This window comes from Herpailurus yagouaroundi, unplaced genomic scaffold (assembly GCF_014898765.1).
Source record: "Herpailurus yagouaroundi ecotype Mexico unplaced genomic scaffold, PumYag 198, whole genome shotgun sequence".
Classification (NCBI taxonomy): Eukaryota; Metazoa; Chordata; class Mammalia; order Carnivora; family Felidae; genus Herpailurus; species Herpailurus yagouaroundi.
This window is the reverse complement of record NW_024412429.1, coordinates 281,064-296,835: the sequence shown is the minus strand read 5'-3', so window position 1 is coordinate 296,835 and position 15,772 is coordinate 281,064. Positions and strand designations below refer to the sequence as shown.

Below are 15,772 nucleotides of genomic sequence, written 5' to 3'. Positions count from 1 at the left end.
AGCTTTGTTTTAAATTTTGAGATAACTTAAGAATTTTGACTGGTGCTGTGATGATTTTACTAACTTTAGGCGATGATGGTATGCTTTATGAATAAATTTGTAATACAAGTGAAATTGCGTCACAGTATATGAGGCAGGTCTTATACACCTCATTTGGCAGATAAGAAAAATGAAGCTTATAGAATAAAGTAACTTGCTCAGTATTTTACTGCTGTTGAGTGGAAGTTAGAATCTGAATTCACTAGAGCCTTCCCTTTTATTGACAGTATTATACTGCCTAGTGGTCTGTCACTTCTCCCTAGGGCACTGCTTGGGGGGGACTGACCTGTTGACCTAGCAACTGCTGAGTGCCTACATCAGCCATGCGCCAGTTTTCTGGATCTTGGCACCAGTGGTCATGGCCTGACTGTGTCCTGGAGGGCCCCCCAGGACACCCTGCATGTATGATGTATGTACGGTGTACATCAGAATAGCTATAGGCTTTCCGTTTCTCATGTGAAGAGCTTCATAGAGATGTGGTGTGGGAGAAAAAATGTTCTGACACTTGCTGAAACAGTATGGAAGGTTTTACTCAAGATTATTGCAATAGGGGTGTTCCACTAAGGGAGAGAGATGGGGCTCAGCTTTGAACACAGCAAAGATGCCTGGGGATTTGTAGCCTGCCAGCAGTAAGAACCAAGGGGATGACGCATTTGATCGGATCTTGAGGGTGATCATCTATTGAGGGCAGGGATCTTCTCCAGACAGACTCAGCAGGACTCTTGCTGAGACTGGACTCAGCCAGGATGCACGCAGATGCCCAAGGTTGAGGCCTTGTTGAGAGGAGGGCCCAGAGGAGTCTGACGGAAATCTGCCGCGGTAGGGCATCTTTTCGGTAGTTAATGAGTCCTGGGTGGAGGGGCTCCGAAGCATGGCCACCAGCGCAGTGGCGGCCGCCTGCAGCTTGCTTGTTCACCTGGTTTGTGCATTCATGAATATTCAGTAAACACTGAGCTAACCCTGTCCCTTGTGCTGCTGTGGCATAGGTATTCATGTCACGGAGTTTTCAGTCCTCTTTCTTGCCTTGCTGTGCTGAAGGGGGTCCCTGTCGGTTTCCCTTTGTAGGTGAGGTTGGTGGGGAGCCAGGGAAAGAAGCCCCACGTCCAGCGACAAGGTGACCTTCCTGAGGCGCAGGCCCAGCCAGCATGTGACCGGGGAAGGAAACACCTGACTTGGAAATGAAGCAAAGAAAAAGGAGGACCGAGTGTTTTGTCACCATCGTGCAGGCCGTTAGTTAACAGATTCACCCAAGAGTGTTTGGTTTTCTATCCCAATGTGCCTCTCTGACTTTGCCACTTACTCTTGATTAGAGCCCAGATGCTGATGCTCCATGTGTCAATTTATAGGTTTTTGTCTTGTACAGATACAAATTATTTCTGTCTGATAAACGTAAACCCCAAAGTTTTGATTTCATTGCTTTGTAGGTCTTCAGCTGAATTTGTCTCTGGCTGAAAATAGCTTATTTCAGTGAACTCCAGCTCTTTGGTGCCCTCTGAACCAGCGTCCCCTGTACAGACTTCCTCGTTAACTTGCATGCTCATTGGAAAAGTATGCTTTGACATTGTTGCATGCTGGTGCTTTAGGGTGGCCAGAGCTGCTGCTACCGATTGTCCTTCTGCAAACACTGATCTCTGGGTAGGAGGTGTCCCTCCCGCCCCCCCCGTCTGTGGGTTGTCCACGAGTCCGTTTGTCCCTGTGTCCAGAGGGACTCGGCCCCTTCTGTCAGTGGCGGTATAGAGATGTGTCTGTGCTGAGGCACTCACTGCACCTTTCATTTCTCTAAGGGTTCATCGTCGAAGGTTGTGAATAAAGAGACTTCGGGATTTTTCTTTCATCTTCTGCGTCCTCACTTCCCGGTAACCAGTATGTTGGGACGGGTCCAGCTGTATAGAGGGACGCTGTTCCTAGGAGGAGGCCCCTTCCCGTGTGACACGCTCTGTACTTGTGCGCCCGCTTCTCCTTCATCAACTTCCTGCCTTGAGGCTTTGTTTCCCAAATCAGTGTCAGCTCCTTGAGGGCAGGGTCTCTGCTTCCTACTCTTTATTTGCCTGCAAACGGAGTCCATAAACTTCAATGCCTTCTTTTCATTCATTTATTCGCAAGTACTTACTGGGCTCCTGGCATGTCAGACACAGTGCTGGGTGTTGGGGATGTGACACAGTGACATCATCTGCCCTGAGGAGGCCTGCATTAATGGAAGTGATTCCTAGATTGTAGTTTGGGCAAGAAACTCCTCTAATGAGACATCTGTTTTCTTTCTGAACGATATCTAGATAATGAAAATTGCGTATATGTAGGTATATGTACATGTATATTTATAGTCACCTTTAAAACCACCTTTAAAGAATGAAAACCTCAGTACAGTTGGCCCCTTTGCACAGTCAAAAATCTGCAAATAAACTTCTGACCCCCACCCAAGAACTTACCTCCTAATAGCGTGTTGACGGAGCTGTACTGGTAACACTCAACTAACACAGTTTGTGTGCCATTTGTATTGTCTACCGTATTCTTAGAGTAAGCTAGAGAAAAGAAAACGTTATTAAGAAAATCCTAAGGAAAAGATAATACTGTACTATATATATACGTGTGTATGTATATATAAAATCCACGTACAAGTGGACCCATGCAGTTCAAACTTGTGTTCAAGGGTCAGCCGTACATGCTCTTCGCAGCAAAAGGCTTCACCAAAAAAAGGAAACCTACAATTATTTAAAACAGTAGTGTCCACAGAATTTATTTTCTTAGCCGTTTCATTTCATGTGAACTTAGGCGTCTCATTGAGGGGCGGGTGGCGTGAGCCTCAGAGCTGGAAGGACCGGAAGACGTCGTCCAGAGTCACCAGTCCCAGGTCTTCGCCTGCCCGGGGTTTTCTTTGTAAATACTGTAGAAGAGCACGTCGTAGCGGCACATTCCTGAGGTAATTTGCGATTCAGAATGTGAGAAATTGGCAGTGCGAAAGAGGAAAAACCCGTACATGTTTAATTACAATGGTGAGCTTTTCACTGCTGGGTGGGAAAGGACGAAAACATTTGAATAAAACCAAAGCAGAGGCTGAGCCTGACTTCTCCCAAAATAAAGAGGAGAGTGTTTGGAGCAGCTCAGTGTTGTCACTTGCAGTTTTAGTAGAAAAATGCTTGAAACAAAAATCCCTTTTTATTGGTGAGGGAAGGCAGCCAACCCGAATGTGGCGGAGCCGCCGCACAAATGGGAGCCCACGTCTGTGTGGGAGCGGGCACTGATCTCTTTTGCTCCAGCTTGATCTCCACGTGCGTCTTGAGCGAGCCAGTGGCCGACTGGGAGGTCCCACCGGCGCCGGTGGACTGGATGGGAGGGGATCCTCCTGCGCCGGCGGTGGGCCCTGTCGGATGCTGGGCACCCCCCAGGGAACCAGGTGGAAGCGGGGGAGTCTCAGGTCATCGTACAGACAGAGTCGGAATCCGGAAGACCGCCTTCAGTAAAGCGCGCAAGTCTGCTGTTTTCAAAGCTGGGCACCGAATAATGGCCTGCAGTGTATGCGCTCTAAGCATGCGCTCTAAGCCTGACCACCCTTATGTGTGTTCTTTGGTTCTCTTTCCAAACCTGGGCCAGACTGCTGTGTTGGGACACCAGGACAAAAACCATCTGGCCTCAGAAACACAGCAGAACCTTCGTAAACAGAGGGTCCGCACCCAGAGGCCCAAACCGTAGAACTTCCTTGTAGCTGAAATAACCGTGAAGTCCAGCTTGGGCTTCAGACACTCCTACCTTGGTCATGTTCCCGAGGTAAATGCTATGAGGGTTCTTTCCGCAGTGGATTGGGGGGTATATTCAGTAACTTAATGGGCAAGATTTTCTAAGTTTCAACATAAATGTGTGAGGTTTATATCCACTCCTTGTTTATATATTTTCAGTATTCGTGGCCATTAAACAGATACGCAACTTTGGATCCTACTAGGGGCCAGTGTCCATTAACAGGCAATAAATTCTTAAAAGACAGTCCTGTGTGAGGGTACCTTTTCTCAACATAGTGGTTTATTTGCGGTTTCTTCACTTATAAAGTAGAGCTTATAGTGTTTTGCCTGTCAGAGATGTTTTAAAGACTGGAGATTTTGTGTGTTGAGTGCCCAGTGCCATCTGGTAGGAGGCGAGCGCGCCGCGAGGCTGGACGTCACCGATGTGTGTTGGCAGCTGATGGCTGCCGCCCTCAGTCCCGAGCCTGGAGAGGCGTTGTTTGTCCTCCCATAGCTATTTGTGTAATAAGGACTTTTTGTTTGTTCTGTCGGTGGACATGAAGCCATGATGAGTCTTAAAAGAAAACCAAAGTGAAAATTATAGGCCGTTAAGATCAAAGGTGTCATCATGGAATTTTTTCTGACCAGTGACAGATGTTATTACCTACTTGAAGAATGTCATGGGGCGCCTGGGTGGCTTCAGCGTCCGACTTCAGCTCAGGTCATGATCTCACGGTTCATGAGTTCGAGCCCCACGTCAGACTCTGTGCTGATAGCTCCGAGCCTGGAGCCGGCTTTGGATTCTGTGTCTCCCTCTTTCTCTCTGGCCCACCCCTGCTTGCGCTCTGTCTCCATAAATGAATAAACTTTAAAAAAAAAAAAAAAAGAATGTCATATGTTACATCCTTTATTATACATAGGACACCTTACTTTTTATACAAAGTAGTCTGCTTGGGATTTTGCCAGATTTTCAGTTTGAAGTCTTTTTACTACTTTGTCAGTGTTTGCATTTTTTTTTAAGTTTATATATTTATTTTGAGAGAGAGCGAGTGAGTGACCGTGGGGGTGGGGCAGAGAGAGAGGGAAAGAGTGAATCCCAAGTAGGCTCCATGCTGTCGGTGCAGTGCCCAATGTGGGGCTCAATCCCACAAACTGTGAGATCATGACCTAAGCCAAAATCAAGAGTCACATGCTTAACTGACTTGAGGCACCCAGGTGCCCCTGTTTTTGCATTTTAGAGTAGACAGTTTTCCACTGAAAGCCAGTCACCAACTCAGATGTTACATTTGACAGGGTGAAGTTTTATGTGTTTTTCTTTTTGATGCCTTTATTCAGGTATACTTGATAAATAGTAAACCACTTACAGTTTACAGTTTGACGAGGGTTAGCCTGTGTTTACCCGTGAAACTGTCACCACAATTAAGGTAGTGAGCATATCCATCACTCCAAGAGTTTCCATTATGTAAATCCCTCCCTCCCAGCTGCCCTACCCCAGACCACCACCGCCTGCTCTCTGGTGCCACAGATCAGCCCCACTCTCGGTGAAGTAGAATTTCATACAAACGGGTCACATGGTGTGTATTCCCGTTTGGTCTACGTTCTTTCACTCAGCAAGATGGTTTTGAGAAGCGTCCGTGTTACGTGCATCTGTCTGTGTTTTGGGCTTTCAAAATTAACTTCTGCTTGAGTTCCTAGATGGGAAATGATGACTTCTTGAAAACTGTTACCCTTCATTAACAGTTTTAATACAAATCTTAGAGGACTGCTGCGCTGTGTTGTCCTTATGAAGGCCGACTCTGGTGACTCGTGCTTAGGTTAAGGTTCCTCTTTGTCTTCAGTGAAAACTCTTTAGGCTTCTAACCGGTATGCCATGTTACATACCTTGTTAGTGCCTAGAGTGTTTTGAAAATAGAGTGCGAATATTAAGCATTGTCTTCTGTTTATTTACTTTAAAAGGTATCCTATGTCTAGTGATAATGTCATAATAACTCATTTATTTTCCTTTCCAGATCCTTTCCAGGAGGTCAGTTATGGGTGTGAGAGGTTTGCAGGGATTCGTGGGCAGTACCTGCCCACATATATGTACAGTAGTGAATTTCAAAGAACTGGCAGAACACCACCGAAGCAAGCATCCTGGATGTACTCCTACCATTGTGGTTGATGCCATGTGTTGTCTCAGATACTGGTACACTCCTGAATCTTGGATCTGCGGTGGCCAGTGGCGGGAATACTTCTCTGCTTTGCGGGATTTTGTTAAGACTTTTACAGCTGTTGGCATCAGGTTGATATTCTTCTTTGATGGCACGGTGGAGCAGGATAAGAGAGATGAGTGGGTGAAACGAAGACTAAAGAACAACAGGGAGATCTCCAGGATTTTCCATTATATCAAGTCACATAAGGAGCAGCCTGGCAGAAACATGTTCTTCATCCCCTCAGGGCTGGCCATATTTACACGATTTGCTTTGAAGAGCCTGGGTCAGGAAACTCTGTGTTCGTTGCAAGAGGCCGACTATGAGGTGGCATCTTATGGCCTCCAGAATAACTGTCTTGGTATCCTTGGAGAAGACACCGACTACTTAATCTATGATACCTGTCCCTACTTTTCAATTAGTGAGCTCTGTCTGGACAGTCTCGATACTGTCATGCTCTGTAGAGAGAAGCTCTGTGAGAGTCTAGATATCAGCCTGGCAGACCTTCCTCTTCTGGCCTGCCTGCTTGGCAATGATATTATTCCAGAAGGCATGTTTGAAAGCTTTCGGTACAAGTGCTTGTCTTCCTATACCTCTGTAAAGGAGAACTTTGACAAAAAAGGGAACATCATCTTAGCTGTAGCAGACCATATATCTAAAGTTCTTCGCTTGCATCAAGGTGAAAAAAAGCTAGAAGAGATGTTACCTTTGGGACCAAACAAAGCTCTTTTTTATAAGGGTGTGGCATCATATCTTTTGCCAGGACAGAAATCTCCATGGTTTTTCCAAAAACCTAAGGGTTTAATAACTTTGGACAAGGAGGTGGGATCCACGAGTTCAGCCCCCGAATCCAAGCAAGGAGTTCCCATGTGTACCGACCCCGAATCCAAGCAGGGAGTTCCCCTGTGTACAGACCCTGATTCCAAGCAAGGAATTCCCATGTGTACCGACGCTGAATCCAAACAAGGAGTTCCCATGTGTACAGATCCTGAATCCAAGCAAGGAGTTCCCATGTGGACAAATCCTGAATCCAAGCAAGGAGTTCCTGTGTATACAGATCCTGAGTCCAAACAAGGAGTTCCTGTTTCTACAGACCCTGATTCCAAGCAAGCAGTTCCCATGTGTATGGATCCTGTCTCCAAGGAAGGATTCCTCTTGTGTACACATCCTGAATCCAAGCAAGGAGTTCCCATGTGTACACATCCTGAATTCAAGCAAGGAGATCCTGCGTGTATACACCCTGAATCCACGCAAGGAGATCCTGTGTGTACATACCCTGAATCCAAGCAAGGGGTTCCCATGTATGCATACTCTGAATACAGGCACGGAGTTCCCATGTGTACATACTCTGAATCCAAGCAAGGAGTTCCCATGTATACACACACTGAATTCAAGCAAAAATCACCTCTGGGTGCAGACCCTGAATTTAAGCTAGAAGCACCTGTATGTACAAACCCTGGAATTAAACAAGAAGACCTTGTGAATATGGAGCCTGAAATCAAACAACAAGTAACCATGGTTTCAGACCCTGAAATCTTAAAGGTATGTAGATGTGCCCACCCAAATCTGACATGTCACGATTGAAAGTATATCCATTAATGGATTTGTCATGAATCTTTATTGACTATTTGCAGCGGTTAGGGCACTGTGGGGGACACAGAACAGGGCAATGTAGTTAGGAAGTATGACATAATGCATATGGAAACTCACATTATAAAGTATGCTGGATATTGTCACATGCCTGTTCTAGAAGAGAGCTCTAGAAATTTGAAGGAGAGGGCACTGTGGGTTAAGTACAGAGAGAAGTTACTGAAGAGGTAGAGTGGAACCAGACCTTCATGAGAGCCGATATTTGTTCTGAATAAGCAGATCTTTGTTGCTTTGGGGCACGTGGTAGAACAGTAGGCTGGAGGACAGGGTCTGAGGGGAGCCATGGGGAGAGAGGTTGGAAAGGGTAGAATGTAACCAGATTGGGAAGATTATTACCTGCCCCACTAGGAGTTTGGACTTAATTCTGAAAGTGACATAGAGCCCTTCAGAGGTTTTACGGAGGACTGCTATTGATTAACCACGTGTTACGTGTGAGGCTAGGGGGGTTACACGTGTTGTCTCTTACCCACAAACCTTCCGTTGTTCCTAACAGAGTGTCACCATCTTCCATTCCAGGTGCGCAAGTTACAAACCTAGCAATTACCACTCCTGGTAACTGTTCTCTCCCTGTCTTGTTACTTGTACCCAGTCAGATAGTCTCATCACCCTAGCATATGTGGTCTCTGGTCTGAATTACTCAGGAATGGCTGACAACTCTTCCGTGTAGACTTTTGCCCCTTCTGGTCCATTGGCCATGCTGCATGCAGAAATGAAGCCTTATTCTGTAACTCTTAGGGTAGAAACAGTAGCCTTAAGCAGGCCACGGCCTGCCATCACCTCACCACTGCCACTTCTCTGGCCTGGTCAGTCCTTTGTCTGTCATGGCCCGGCATGTGCTCCTCTGCCTCTTGGGAACCTCCCCTGCCCCTTTGCTGCTTCATGGCTACTAGTCTTCTGTCCCATCTGGGCGGTCACTCACTCAGAGAAGCCCTGACCAGCCACCCACCTGCTGTAGCGCATGCCTCACTGGAATGTCATGCTTGGGACGGTGCCGCGAGGGCAGGGTCTCATTTGTTCCTCCCACTGCTGAACCCCTTGTGCCCGTCACACTGGGTCTCACTGAATCTTGAAGGCAGTATTCCTTTTCTCTCGTACCTTTAGGGCCTTTCCCTTGGTGGCTCCTTCCCTCCGTCCCGTACAACTACATGGGTTCTCCTGTCTTGAGAAGTCCTTCACCTCTTCCTCCATTACATACATTATAGCAGATAAGTTCCTTTAGTAACATAAAAAATTACGGTAAAAAGTAGAATGCAATATGTACTTTAAGAGAATTACAGGTGAAAAAGTATTAAGGAGTTAAAATTATCCTACCTGGAAGCATCCTTAAAAGGTGCTTCATGGAAGGAAAAGAACGTGGGTTAGAAATTGGAGGGAGGGCAGAATCTGAACCCCAGGTGGAAGTGTGCGTGGACAGTAGAGGAGGGAGAGGTACGCATGGGGAAAGGCCTGCTCTCAACACAGACTTGGACACCATCCGAGCAGACTCCACTCGAAGTGAGGGAAGTGGACAGAGAAGACCCAAATCTGATTCTGCTTGTTTATTTGGTTTGGTTTTATCATGAGGCTGGACGTGAGAATGCTAGTTTAATACGGACCGTGCAGAGATGATTCTCCACTGACGTTATCTTTGTACAGCTGTTTGTAGTTACTGGAGGCTGTGCCTCACATCGCCGGCCTTAATTGTCACGCAGCTCTCGGTAGACACGCTTGCCTCCCTCCTCACATGAGAACATGTTGCGAAAGGGCTAAATGACATTGCCTGCAGTCACACAGCCAGTACTTGGCAGACCCTAGCTTTGAACTCAAGCCTCTAACTGCAAGTCTGACCCTTTACAAGATCACATCTGTGCTCCCTCTCGCGTGGGGAGAGGCGGGTTGGTCGTGGTCAGTAGTCTAGAAGTGCGAGCTCGGAAGAATTGGTCAGCTCCTGCTCAGGCCTGGCTTCAGAGAGAGAACTTGGAGCCACCGTAGCAGTTTGCCTGAAGGACAGGACAGGGAAAGGCACGTGGGCAAAGGACGGCAGTGCAGAAGTGGAGCCTGCAGGGTACCTCAGTGCCTAGAGGAGGGCAAGGTCTGCCTTTCAGCCAGCCCGGGACTCGTGTGGAGTACGAGGCAGCATCACCCTGGGCTCTCTGCCTTTCCCGTCTTGACCCGGCCCCTGCTGGTTCCCGACCCACGCTCATTTCCCAGTTGTGTATGGCCTGAAGCACCATTAGGCAAGGGAAGGTGGGTTCTAGTTGGGAGCAGAAGACAGGGTGCCACTTGAGGTGAACCGTCACGGGAGAGGGGCTTGTGAGGTGGGGGGTGGGGAGGCCCAGAAGGGGGTGCATTTCCGGGAGCCCCAGTGAGGCTGGGGAAGGCTTGACTATGCCTGAGGAACAATGGAGCTGTTCCACTGTGACCGCATGGCAGTGGTCTCTAGCGGGTGTGTTGGTGGACTGGAAAGAGGACACCGGGGCCTTGAATGTTAGGGTGAAGGTTTGTGGTAGCCATTCAGACGCTCTGGGGAGGGCAGTGGCTGGACCTTCTTCTAAGAACGCAGGCTGTGGGTGCTGTGGAGGGTGGACTGGAGAGGGGAGGAATGGGCCGAAGTCAGTCGGACGTTTTCATAGTAATGCCTGTCATCGGGCAGACAACACGCTGTGTGCTAAGTCTGTTGGTGATTGGGAGGCTGGAGGTGGAGGAGGAATAAGACGATTTCGAGCCCAGATGCCCCGAGGAAGGAAAACAGAGACGCCAGCTTGATGTCATGAGCTTGAGGGACGGTTGCTCCATTTCCGAGAGCCTAAAAACACTGGCATGTGATACAGGGGTGTTGATTTTTTCTCTTTAGAGGTTACTGTTTTGTTTTCAAGGAGAAACCAGTCATATCTGAATTTTGAACAGATTGCTAGAGCACATCACGTCCAGGCAGAGAGCTACCTGGTGTACAACATCATGAGCAGCGGGGAGATCGAATGCAGCAACACCTTGGAGGACGCGCTGGACCAGGCTCTGCCCAGCCAGGCTTTCGTCTACCGCCCCGTGCGCCAGCGCGTTTACTCCCTCCTGCTGGGGGGCGGCGAAGGTGAGTGGGGCGGGCCGCTTAGCAGCAGTGCTCTCTGGAGTTGGAGTCTGAGAAACGGGCCAAATGAGGTGGAATGCATTCTTTCAGGCCGCGGATACGATTGGAAAGGGGTTTGTTTGTCTTTAAAATCTGTCCTTGAGAATACCAGTCACATCTGTACGGCATTAAGGGAAAATGCCAGGGGGCATCTCTCTCTAATTAGTAAACGGTTGATTAGTACTCCTTAAAAGAAGAGTGCATCGTTGTTATAAAATCTTATGTTTTATTTATTTATATTTAATTTATTAATTCATAATTTATAATAATAATTCATATAATAATAATTTATTTATATTTAGTTTTGTATTTTTCTTCCTTAGAAGGTTTGGTGGTTTTTAAAAATGTGAAAACCCTTTTCTCCTGCAGGAGTGTGGGAAGACAGTGCCTACTTACTCCCCCCTCAAAATGTGATTTTCATAAAATAATTTCATAAAATCTAGTACATCATGTTTTAAAGTATAAACGAAATTTTCCTTTAGAGTAGTTGTCGTTTCCTATCAATATTTTCATTGTGCAGTAGCAACAATTGTGTAGGGGGAGGACTGTCAGTGACCAGAACAGAAAATCTGGGGGCCTTCAACGCCAGGTATAAAATTAATTAGACCCTATCGCTCTCTTTTCGGAGCAGTTTGGGGGGGCATCATGAGTGGAGAAGAGCACTTCATAGTAGAGACTAGGGACACATGACACATGGGTCACTTCCTGCGTAAGGTCCTGCTCCCCCGAGACAGGCCTCCTGGGACACTGCTGTCTGACTCGAGAGTGCTTTGATGAGAAACGGGGCCTCTCACACTGTGACCAGGACTGGAGATAGAAGCAGCAGGGTCCCAATAAAAGCGTGTCTTTGGTCCTTCTGCCTAAACTCCCATTATTTCCAAACATACCAGTACAGTATTGGTGTTAGTATTATTCTGTTATTCCAGAAAGTAAACATTTACCTGACCTAAAGGTGGTGACAGAATTGTCAGATTAAAATGCTGTAATCATTCTTTTCTTTGGTGGGAGGTGGAGTGGCAGAGTTCTTTGAATCCAGTTTTATTAGATTCCCGGCACTGCCCAGGACATACTGCCTTTTCCCATGTGTGCTGTCAGGCTTCAGAGGCTTATGGGTCCTAAGAAAGACACAAGAAAGATGCTTATGCTAATTTAAAAACAGAAGCAAAAGAACCTACGGGATAAACTTAGGGACCAGGTATTGTTTAAGTAATTTTTTCTGTTTTCTTATGTGATTCTCTCTCCATATTCACTCTTCACATGAGTGATTTCACATTGATTCCCATGATAAAAAAAAGTATCTTAACCATGAAAGAATTTTTACATTACAGAACATTTCGGTTCCAGTGTATAAAGTTTACTAAAATTTCAGACTTTGTTAGTGTGATTTATTTGCAGCCATATTGATGACTTTATTACATAACCAGAATAACAGGAAAAATTTCTGTGAAGATAGGAACTCGTCCTCACAATTGATCTTTACTTTTTTCCTTTTCAACTTTGTGGCTTTCTACATGAAGTTAAGATCATTAGGACGTTATGTGGATGGAACTAAGAGGGTATTATGCTAAGCGAAATTAGAGAAAGACAAATATCCTGTGACTTCACTCACATGAGGACTTTAAGACACAGAACAGATGAACACAAGGGAAGGGAAGCAAAAATAATATAGAAACGGGGAGGGGACAAAACAGAAGAGACTGTTAGATATGGAGAACAAACTGAGGGTTGCTGGACGGGTGGTGGGGGGGGGGATGGCCTAAATGGGGAAGGGTTTAAGGAATCTACTCCTGGAATCATTGTTACCTGGAGGTAAATTTTTAAAATAAATAAATTACTAAAAAAAAGATTATTAGGACGTGAACATACAGTGTTGCTACCGCCAGTTTACTTCCGGTGATGAGAACGGAGCGTGTTCTGTGTCGTTTGCTTAGCTGTTATCCCGCGTGTGTTGGAAACCACGTCTGTTCTGCAGCTGCTGCTCCAGGAGTATCGGTGGTGCTAACAGGGCTGCTCTCCCAGTTTTCTTTTGACTTGTGCTTAGTTCTTGAGAGAAGAGTGTTGGAATCTGCAGATGTTACTGCGAATGTTTTTATTTATTCCCTCAGTTCTGTTAGTTTTTGCTTCAGATATCTTTTTTAACTTTTTAAACGTTTTATTTTTTATTTACTATTTGAGAGAGAGAGTGCACATGTGTACACGAGCAGGGCACGGTGGGGGAAGAGAGAGAGAGAGAGAGAGAGAGAGAGAGAGAGAGAGAGAGAGAATCCCAAGCAGGCTCTGTGCTGTCAGTGCGGAGCCCAACCCGGGGCTCTGTCTCATGGCTGTGAGATCATGACCTGAGCCAAAATCAAGAGGCAGGTGTTTGACCACCTGGGCCACCCAGGCGCCCCTGCTCCAGATATTTTTGAACTTCTGTTGTTAGGTGCGTATAAGTCGAGGATTGTTATGTTTAGTGGTGAATTGACCCTTTTAACATTATGGGATTTCCCTTAAAAAAAATCTGGTAGGGGCGCCTGGGTGGCGCAGTCGGTTAAGCGTCCGACTTCAGCCAGGTCACGATCTCGCGGTCCGTGAGTTCGAGCCCCGCGTCGGGCTCTGGGCTGATGGCTCGGAGCCTGGAGCCTGTTTCCGATTCTGTGTCTCCCTCTCTCTCTGCCCCTCCCCCGTTCATGCTCTGTCTCTCTCTGTCCCAAAAATAAATAAACGTTGAAAAAAAAAAACCCCCCCAAAAAAAAATCTGGTAATACTCCTTGTCTTAAAGTTGGCTTTGCCTGATACTGCTGTATACACCTTTAAGTTACCACAGTTTGCCTTCAGATAGTACGATACTGCATTATGTTTGATGTGGAAACCTCATAGCAGTGAACTTTAATTTTCCCCATCATTTTTGCTGTTATTGTTTTGTGTCTTCTGTACATTTTTAAACTTTTTATAGTGCATAGACTTTCATGTACCCTTACCCCAATTCCCCCCCCAAAGATGACTGTAGTAAAGTATATGTTAATTCATTAGTATTTTTTTTTTTTTTTTTTTAGAGAGCATGAGTAGAGGAGGGGCAGAGGGGGAGAGAGAGTGAGAGCGAGCGAGAGCGAGTGAGCGAGAGCCTGTCTAAAGCAAACTCCACACTCAGCACAGAGCCTGCCGCAGGGCTCAATCCCATGACCCTGGCATCATGACCTGAGCTGAAACCAAGAGTTGGACGCTCAACCAACTGAGCCACCCGGGTGCCCCACATTAATACAATTTTTATCACTTTTACCATTTTTTTACATTCACTCATTTGTTTGTATGTGTGTATAATTTTATGCAGTTCTGTTCTGTCAAGATACAGAATTGGTCCATCGCCACAGAGGAACTCTCTCATGCCATCACTTTGTACCCTGCCCTCTGGCTCTGTCCCCTGTTGGCCGCTTGTCTGTCTCCGTCTCTGCATTTTGGTTTTTTTGAGAGAGTCACAGAAATGGTTGGTCATGTCAAGAATATTACCTATAATGTATAATCTTTTGAGATTATGCGTAGGTTTTAAATCTCATAATATGTGATTCTTATTTTTACTTTAAACCAGGGGTTGGCAAAGTTTTTTTGCGAAGGGCCTGATGACGGTAAATACTTTGGGCTTTGAGGGCCCTTGTAGTCTCTGTCACACAGCCCTGCTGCTGTCGCGCACACGTGACAGGGTGGAGCTCCGCGAGTTAGCTGTGTTTCAATAACGTTTAATCTCCTTGACTCATGCCACAGAATTTGAATTTTATATTATCTTCCTGTGCCACAGAATATACTTTGTTTGATAACTTTCTGGTCATTTGAAGTAATGTGAAAAGATTTTAAGCTTTCGAACTGTATAAAAACAAGCAAGCCAGATTTGGCCCATCAGCTGTAATTTTCCAACCATTATCTTCAATAGTAAGTTGCTTTTGAGAGTTTTCAAATGAGAAGTCTTATGTCTACCATTTCTGGTGTAGATCCAAATTTCCTTTAGTATCATCTTTCTTCCTTTAGAGAACTTGGCTTTTACATTTCTTATCATGCTCATTTCAATTTCCTGATTTTTTTCACTGAAAATATCTATATTTCAGGAGTGCAATTTTGCTGTACATAGAATTTTAGGTATTTTTGTTGTTCAGCACTGTAAAGACGTTATGTTGTCTCTGGCTTGTGTTGGCTGTCATGTGGTGACAGTGGCCCTTCTTACTGTGGTTCCCCATCTGTAATGAGTGTTTTTCTCTCTGGCTGTTTGTAAGATTTTCTCTTGAGCACTGGTTTCAGCAGTTTGTTTAACTGAGCTTTAGAGTGGTACCCTCAGTGTTTATTCTGCTTGGGGTTCTCACGCTTCTTGGAGCAGTGAGTTTATATTTCCTATCAAATTTGAAACAAAGTGAGCATTACATCAACAAACATTGTTCTCTGTCTCCGTTGCTTTCACCTCTCACACCGGGCCTCCAGCTTACGTGTGTGATTTACGGCTCATGTGCTCCTTGCATACCAAGGGGCACTTGCTTTTTAAGCCTCTTTTAAAAAAATTTTTTTTTTCAATGTTTATTTATTTTTGGGACAGAGAGAGACAGAGCATGAACGGGGGAGGGGCAGAGAGAGAGGGAGACACAGAATCGGAAACAGGCTCCAGGCTCTGAGCCATCAGCCCAGAGCCCGACGCGGGGCTCGAACTCACGGACCGCGAGATCGTGACCTGGCTGAAGTCGGACGCTTAACCGACTGCGCCACCCAGGCGCCCCTTAAGCCTCTTACCTCTGCTTTGATTTGGGTGTCTCCTGTTGGCTTGGTTTTCAAGTTCTGTGAGCCTTTCTTCTGTAACGTTTAATCTGCTATAACCCATCCAGTGAAATTTTTATTTCAGATATTGTGTTTTTCAGCTGCTGTTAAAAAATCTTCCATTTCTTTTTTTTTTTTTTCCTGTCTTCACGTTTGCCTTTAAAACCTTAAATTTATTCATAGGAGCTGTTTCCAAGTACTTGTCCACTAACTAACTCCCATCAGCCCCATCATTTGTGGTCCTGGGTCTGTTTACTGAGTTTCCTCCTTATAAGAGGGCCACAGGGTTCTGCTTATTCTCATGTATTTCT

General features: G+C 45.9%; 1 protein-coding gene across 6 annotated transcripts in view; it reads left to right on the top strand.

Annotated features, from left to right (window-relative positions):
• FAM120B (family with sequence similarity 120 member B) overlaps window positions 1-15,772 on the top strand; it is a 96,541-nt gene that overhangs the window by 5,993 nt on the left and 74,776 nt on the right. For 5 of the 6 annotated variants that reach the window (XM_040448653.1, XM_040448655.1, XM_040448652.1 and 2 more), the window contains 2 exons: window positions 5,759-7,480; window positions 10,475-10,655. In XM_040448653.1, coding sequence (XP_040304587.1) covers window positions 5,780-7,480; window positions 10,475-10,655 — 1,882 coding nt within the window. In that variant the 5' untranslated portion in view covers window positions 5,759-5,779. Of the gene's footprint in view, window positions 1-5,758; window positions 7,481-10,443; window positions 10,656-15,772 lie in introns of those variants that run through there. The other variant, XM_040448658.1, reaches the window with a different exon arrangement.